At 42.0% G+C, this 8,045-nt stretch overlaps 1 protein-coding gene across 1 annotated transcript; it reads left to right on the forward strand.

Moving 5' to 3' along the window:
- Nucleotides 1-4,546: 4,546 nt before the first annotated feature.
- six1a (SIX homeobox 1a) lies at nt 4,547-6,428 on the forward strand. Its single transcript, XM_024270035.2, has 2 exons — nt 4,547-5,391; nt 5,748-6,428. Exons 1-2 carry the CDS (start codon nt 4,832-4,834, stop codon nt 6,040-6,042), a joined length of 855 nt encoding a protein of 284 aa, XP_024125803.1. The 5' UTR covers nt 4,547-4,831; the 3' UTR covers nt 6,043-6,428.
- The last annotated feature ends 1,617 nt before the right edge of the window (nt 6,429-8,045 follow it).

Raw genomic sequence — 8,045 nt, forward strand, 5'->3', positions numbered from 1 at the left:
ATGTCTCAAACCAAAAAAAGTTGTGAGCAAAAAGTCATTTTATGTTTTTTGTTTTTTAAAAAAAATCTTAGTTTGAATTATATGTTTGTTATTTGAAATTATTTGAATGTATTTTTCTAAATCTCCATACTGCAATAAAAGTTTATATTTATAAAAATGTACATCTGATCTTTCTGTTTTTTATGTAGATGGTTTAAAATGTTTCAAGAATTACAAGTGTCTGTCTGACAGACAAAAAACACGTGTCGTCTCAACATTTAGCCCCATGTAGCCAAATTGTGAGGACAGATGGGGTGGCCGTGGGGTTGGGGGGCTGGTATGCTGTAATCCAGCAAGCCTGCTGCAGCTCTCTGCAAACCTGCGGTGATTGTTTGCACATGCCTGGCAACCTGGAGTTCATTAGGCCTCCTTTTCTCATCTCAGCCCCTGTAATTCAAATAAACAGCAATGAGATTTCCAGAGGTAAAGCTCCTTTTGGGTGGGGGGTCTCAGATCCGCACAGCTCAGTCCAATCCAATGGCCTTTGGAGCTTTAAACGAAGGCCAAACCCCACCGCCTTGCTGCTCCAACATGTGGAAGGACACATTTGAGGGGCTGTCACTCACTCCGTCCAGGAAAGAGGCTGAGCTTCTGTCACGGCTGCGGGGGATTCTCTGTAAATTTGAGAATTTCCATCCAACAGATGATTCTTTTACGGGCGCCTGACCAAGTCTGCACAGAAAAGTAAGACAAATATGACTTGCCGAGGATTTTATCTCAAGTACAACCTACCTGCAGTAACTTAGAGGAACCATCTCCTTAGCCGATCCTGACCACAGGAGTTCCACATGATCTAGCCGGTGATCTAAATAAACAGAGGCTGTTTGTCTGTGCTCACCAGCCAGGCACAGGAGGAGAGAAAAAAATGGCAAGGACTAGCAGGAAGGAGAGTGAACCTGGATAAGGTTACCTGTGCACAGGTGACCTCGTCGCCATGGGTAGTGGATTAGCTGATTGTTAGGTATCGGATAGCTCCTGTAATATTGAAGAGGGTGAAAACAGCTTTGTTGGAGCCCAGAACAATATCCCATTTGGAGCAGAGAGCTCCAGGTCTGTAGATCTCACGGGGTGGGGAGCTGGAGGACGGGGTGGGCACAGAAACCTCCGAGAAGTTCCACCTTTGTGCATTGTAGCCACGAGTTAAACTGGAAAGCGGGGTGGTTGCCAAGAAGGGTTTGTGTTGCATGTTTTTTCATGAAGGCCGCCGGAGCAGGAAAAGCTTTCGATTCTGCATTAAAACAGAAACGACTTAGGGTTTGCGCTCGATCCGAAACGCAAAGTTTGGGTGAAAAAGCTAAAGAAGGAATTCCTACTCTTGCCTTATTAAAAACACTGACCTCTGTTCTTTCAAATGGTTTCAAAGCTGACATTTAATAAGGCGCAGCAGACTGCAAGCCATATGTAACATGACCTGAGGACTATGGTACTCCACCACTCTACGTCCCACTAATGAGAGGGCAGGGGTCAGTGGGTACCAGCCTGCTGAAGACACTACAAGCCAACCAGCTTTCTGCTTTAACTGTGTTGTGAGAACTGAGTTGCTAAGTTAATATATAAAAGAAAATGAGAAAATGTTTTTTCTTTCTGCTGTTGCTCAGCAGAGCAGAGTGGCACGCGTCTGTTGTTGCCTGACAACCGGTGGGAGATGCAACCGGCGTGATTCACAGGTTTGATCTGGACGTCAAGGACAGAGATCATAACTCACAAGGACAGCTTTAAGTGGGCATGTGTTACACTCACACACAGAGTGCAGCAGCTGCAGCACTGAGGCAGCCCAACAGTGTCCGGAGGTATTTCCCCAAAGAGAAAAACGCCCCATCGCAACAGCAGCAGAGCATGTGAGAAGTGAAATGAACACACATAGGATATTCACACACCTGCTGCACAACTCATCTTCTCAGAAAATGCATGTGGCCCCTATGACAGCACTGTGGTGGCGCCCCCTCTTGAACAGGAGGCACACATGACAGCGGCGAATCTGAATGTGTTTTTGTTTATTTACGCCAATCTAACAGCCAGTTAAAAAACAAAAATCTTAATCAATACATCCAGGGTGTGTTTATGGCCTTAATTGCATATTTGTGGTCCTCTGAGGAAATGCGCCTCAATTGAGATGGAAGGGGGCGTGGCTAACCTCATCATGTACCAGGTCTAATTTTCCAACATGACAGGAAACTCTGTTAAGCTGATAATTGCGGCTCCAATTTCATTTAACTCACTCGTGTCAACAGTTTGGTTGCGTTTTTCGCCTCTCAAAACAGGAATAAAAAAACTCACAGAAACTAAAAAAATGTTTTGAGCCTATTTGGAGAATTTTAGTTTCTTTTTTATTTGCAACTTTTTATGACCAAAATCTTCTTTATTGAATCCAACTTTTTTTTATTCTACTGTATATTTTATCATTTATAACTCCCCCCTTGGAGAAGAAATCAGTCAGTCAGATTATACAGTATGGGTTTTGTTCCAGTGGATACAGCTGAAATAGCACTTTGGATTTACAGAGAGAGCAAAAACCATCTGCTCATCGAGCCAGCGGTCGCTTCGATTTTCCTCCTTATTTCCAAAAAAATAAACCCTCCAGCTGGTAATGCAGTTGGTTTGATGATGACATTTTTATAAAGTGATTTCCAGTCTTCCGAGTCTGGCTTTCTCTGCCCCTCATTATCTCGCTTTGGACCGGAGTGTCAGACTTTTTTTCAAATATTTCTTCTTTTTCCAAATGCGCAAAACTGATGCGTACATTTTTATTTTATTTTATTTTAAGTTAATTTCACAAGGTTGAAATCCAATTTTGAAGGGGAAGCCCGTTGTGGAGAAATAAGGAGTCCATTCTTCCTGGAAGTCCTGTTCTGAACCGAGCAGTGACTGATCGTCTACCTATGTATTGTGTTACTTGTCGGGCTGTGAGGAGCCCAGCGCTGGCCGTGACAGAGGCGGAGAGTCCACATCTTGAAACAATCTCGCCCCCCGGGCTGTTCGGGTTAAAGGAGGAGGCGCGGCGCAATGTGGTAGAGATATTAGAGAAACCCGAGAGGCGCTCATCAGACAGCTCATTTACTGAAGCACTGAGCTTTTACGCAGCCCGGGAGCAGCCGTGCGCGCAGGCTGTGCGTCCACTCCAACATGCAGATGGTCCTTTTCTTATTCAAAATGTATTTAGAAACATTTTTTATGACAGATTTTTGTATTGTTATTTGTATTCCACCTTATAATTAACAAAAATCAATTTGAAGTGTTTGAATGTCATTTAGCCTTACTGATTTCAAGGTTTAAAAATATTTAAATTATGTTTAATTTAAAATAATTTTCCCAGAAACCAATTCTTTACTAATTTAAATTAATTTACACATTATGACCTCTCCTCCGCCCTATTTCTTTTGTTTCTTTGTCTAAAAGAACAAAAACAGATGCAAGTTCAAAAACCTCGAATGATCTCCCATGAGTTTATATATAAAAAATTATCTTAAAGCAGAAAAAATGTGCCTTAAACCTCACTAAGAAGGAGTTTAGTTTCAAAATGGCGCAGATGCAGAAATGTGATCCATGACGACCAAACCAACAACTGCTCCAGCAAGAACTGGTGTCGCAGAGAACTCATTTCCTAATGGATTGGTTTTGTGTTTCACTCCGCAGAAAACACTGGAGCCAGCGCGGTGCCAGTCTAGTCTTTGAAAAATAAATGCAGACAGCAGGCTTGAAGAACCTCCTCAGAACAATGCAGGTGATGATGCAGAAATGGATGGAAGACTTTCCTTTCTTTTTTACGAGAAGTCCACTTTTACTTTCTCAAAAGTTCATGCAAAAAAGTCCAAATAGTTTAATGTGGTGATAAAAATCACTTTTTCTGGCTGAAAGTTTGTCATTTCATCCTCAAACATTTAATTAAGTGTGCAGAAAAACACGCACGCGCACACACACTCAAACGCACACATGCTGTATACATAGTGGTGGTCTATGGCCCGTAACAAGTTTGGCAGGTACTATAGGTTGCTCATAAATAAGTGCGTAATGGACTCAACTATCATAGGAACTTATTCAATTATATCACCTCATAAAATAAATGGCTTCTCTAATTAATAGAGTAGCAAAGGTGGGCACACAACAACGTGCTGAGACTGCGTAAAATGCAAAAGATTAGAAGAAAAATAGTTTTAATTAAATCTACTGTTGGAAAACAAATAAACGTTTATTTTTTTAAATTTAATTTCAGCTTTAGTGCAGATCAAATGTCACTAATTCATTATAATTTCACCAGAGATGGAAAGTTTGGCGTTTTTCTTGGTTAAACAGTGTTGGGGTTTGGTTCACGCGAGGCTGCTTTAACATTCAGAACATGTTAACGTGACTTTTTGAGAGTTCTGTGATAATTGATTAGTGTTTAGGTGCTCCTCAGATCCCTCGGTTGAAGCGGTGGAGGGATTGTGGGGGCGGGAGGTGGGAGCGCTCCTATTTCAGCCCTTGACGCACTGCCTCTGGGGAGGAAACGGAGCTGCAAACTCAGTCCTGCTCTGCTGTACAGGGTGCAGGGCAGAGGGAGAGCCAATCACCGAAACGCACAGGCTCCCTTTAAGCCTGACATATCTCCAACAGGAACAAATTGTCCCAACAATCAACATCCCCAATCTGCTGCGCGCATCAGGGGCTGGAGAGGAGAGGATCGAGCCTGTGTGGGCCTGCGCTGCGCGACACCGTTGCGCTGGATTGCTCTGCAAAAAAACTATTCCAAACTCCTCAAACGCCCTCAGCTGCTTTGGATATCGAGGTTTGTGGTTGAGGAGCGGGCTCGGACACCATGTCAATATTACCATCCTTCGGGTTTACGCAGGAGCAAGTGGCGTGCGTTTGCGAGGTGTTACAGCAAGGAGGAAACCTGGAGCGGCTCGGCCGCTTCCTGTGGTCTCTCCCCGCCTGTGATCACCTCCACAAGAACGAGAGCGTCCTCAAAGCCAAGGCGGTCGTGGCCTTCCATCGGGGGAACTTCCGAGAGCTTTACAAGATCCTGGAGAGCCACCAGTTCTCCCCGCACAACCACCCGAAGCTGCAGCAGCTGTGGCTGAAGGCGCACTACGTGGAGGCGGAGAAGCTGCGCGGAAGACCGCTCGGGGCTGTGGGGAAGTATCGCGTGCGGAGGAAATTCCCGCTGCCCCGCACGATATGGGACGGCGAGGAGACCAGCTATTGCTTCAAGGAGAAGTCCAGAGGAGTGCTGCGGGAGTGGTACACGCACAACCCGTACCCGTCCCCGCGGGAAAAGAGGGAGCTGGCCGAGGCCACGGGGCTGACCACCACGCAGGTCAGCAACTGGTTCAAAAACAGACGGCAGAGGGACAGAGCTGCGGAGGCCAAGGAAAGGTACGACTTCTGCTTCAGATTGGAAGATTATCAGATTAAAGCGAAAATCACCAAAGACGCAAAATTGACCAAAATAAAAGATTTTAACACGTGCGTAATTTTATCCAGAAGTTGTAGCAATTCTTAAAAGGAATTTTACTTAATAGCATGTCCACATGCAAACTTGAATAAGGAAATGCAAATTACTTTTTTGGACATGTTTGGTGAGCAGTGCGCTTTCATGCAAATTACGCATAAATTTAATATAGAAGAAAACCGAGAATACAATTTAATTTGAGTTTCCGCTGCTTTGAGTTAAAAAAAGACATTTTCAGTTTCTATTTTCTCTCATTTCTCCTTTTTGCTGTCATTTCCAGGGAAAACAGTGAAAACAACAACGCGGGCGGAAACAAACAAAACCAGCTATCCCCTCTGGATGGAGGAAAGTCTCTCATGTCCAGCTCGGAGGACGAGTTTTCTCCCCCTCAGAGCCCCGACCAGAACTCTGCGCTTTTGCTTCAGGGCAACATGAACCACCCCGGGGCCTCCGCTTACCCCATGTCCGGTCTGGGGGCCCCACAGTCGGTGCACGGCATGCATGGACACCCACACCAACTGCAGGACTCCTTGTTGGGACCTCTAACCTCCAGTCTTGTGGATTTGGGCTCTTAAAGAGACAAATATAATTATTATATTTTACCCAACGAGAAAACGAAGAGGACTGATGAGTGTATCAGATCGAAAACATGTATGAAATAACAATATAGTAGCTTATATCTTATAATATAGACTGACTTGTCTGTCGTTAAATTTGGGTGAAACAAAATTCCTCAATTCGCTGAAACTGAACGCATCCAGCAGGAGCGTTTTTATCCGATTTCCTGCGCGCAAAAGCAAAAGGATGACACTGAAACTCCGAACAGGACTTTCCACTTTAATTTATGATATTTTATTAAGATATCCAGACAATTATATCACATCTCCTGCTTTGGAAACTAAGAGGTAACGTTTTCATTAGTCATGCTCATTAGTTTCCAATAAAACAGAAGTAGTGCATTTGTCTGTGTGTTATTGTTTGAAAAAGGAGCATATTTTTAGATGTTTGATCCAGAAACGCGCGCAACTACAAATGAACACAAGATTGGGGAATTTTGGAGGAGGATGAAAATGGAAAAATATGTTGAAGAAACGCGGCGGTCTTTGCTTTCTAACAACAAACAGCCATAAAGAGGAATTTACATTTTTCAAAATAAGAGTCAGCATCAGCAGCTGTCAGTCAGGAGAGGCTTGTTTACACAAGAATCAACCAAGCGTCTTTTAAACCACCCCGCCTGCACAACTCTATATTAGAAAAGATTTCCCCACATTTATTATTTTTAAGCCCTTTTTACATTTTGTTTTTTACATTTTTTGCTTTTTGGTCAGGTCCATACAGGAAAAAGCCGCCACTCATGCGTTCAGCTCCAAAACCAAAATGAGTTATCAATTTGTGGATTAAATAAAACAAACAACAACAAAAAAATAATAATAATACAAAGATTGGGGTGTGGACAGCTCTCTTGTCCCCCCCGCTCTTTTCTCTGCTCATGTCAGGGTAAATTGTTTTGAGCAGAGAGCACCGAGGATTTCCTGAGTTTAATCTGAAACAGTCGCTGCTCGCATTACTGCCTGATTGCGAAGATTGCCGGGACTGCAGGAGGCTGCAGCACCCTCAGCTTCAGTGGAGGGACTGGGGGCTGTTCTGCATCCCATAGGCCTCACTCTTTGTCCTTGTGTCATCTCTTTGGACGCCCCCATCCCCGTCACCAAAACTGTGCTGGCAGCATTGTTCCATGGCAATTAGGGATAAGAACTTTGAATGGATTTATTTTTTAAAATTGAGGATGATTTTTAATGCATACATAATGATAAATGATTAATTAACTAAATATAGCTTCGATTGAAGGAGTTTTTCAAAATAAAATAAAGAAATATGATAAATAGCTGTTTGATTAGTTACTACAAATGTATAAGTAACCAAGAATTTTGAAAAAAGTTAATTAGCTAGGAAAAAAAACATTTTAAATATGCATAACTTATTTTTTTACATAAAAAGTAAAATTATTATAAAAAAATCAATATATCAAATATTTTACCTAAAGTACAAAAAAATTATATTAACGTTTTAAAGTCCTTGACACCTGAATTTATTTCCAAATATGAAAAAAAAATCAACAAACAAAGTTTTTGTTTTCATTTAAGTTAATACGGGTCAAGGGTCACATAGATCTCTGTACTTTTAGGTTTAATAGAATAGTTTTTCCGTTGACACGCAGCTTTTAAACTAATTTTCGAAATCAGATTTAAAGATACAATATACACTAAACACACCAAATTAGATTAAAAAAAACATCAAAATACTTATTCTATAATGTAGAATTTGTTAGTCTTTGTTACTTTTTAATTTGTAGTCTATTAATCTCCTGTGCAAACCATGCAGACGTAAATCTATGGTTGTAATTTAGTTATTGTTTATACCGACGTTTTAGATTAATTATTAATGCAATATATTGACAAATATTAGGGGTCATTTCCAGCCATATGGAAAGCCTGAGAATAAACTTAAAAAAGATCAATTTCATCTTTGAGTTTGGGGATTTGTCCCTGCAGCAGAGACATTTCGTTGTGCATTCAGC

Source organism: Oryzias melastigma, linkage group LG22 (genome assembly GCF_002922805.2).
Source record: "Oryzias melastigma strain HK-1 linkage group LG22, ASM292280v2, whole genome shotgun sequence".
In the NCBI taxonomy this organism is placed as follows: Eukaryota; Metazoa; Chordata; class Actinopteri; order Beloniformes; family Adrianichthyidae; genus Oryzias; species Oryzias melastigma.

Excerpts from the sequence above, each read along its gene's own strand:
- six1a (XM_024270035.2), top strand. The coding sequence starts at position 4,832 with ATGTCAATATTACCATCCTTCGGGTTTACGCAGGAGCAAGTGGCGTGC. Across the intron at positions 5,392-5,747 it reads GCTGCGGAGGCCAAGGAAAG|GGAAAACAGTGAAAACAACA; the intron begins GTACGACTTCTG and ends TGTCATTTCCAG.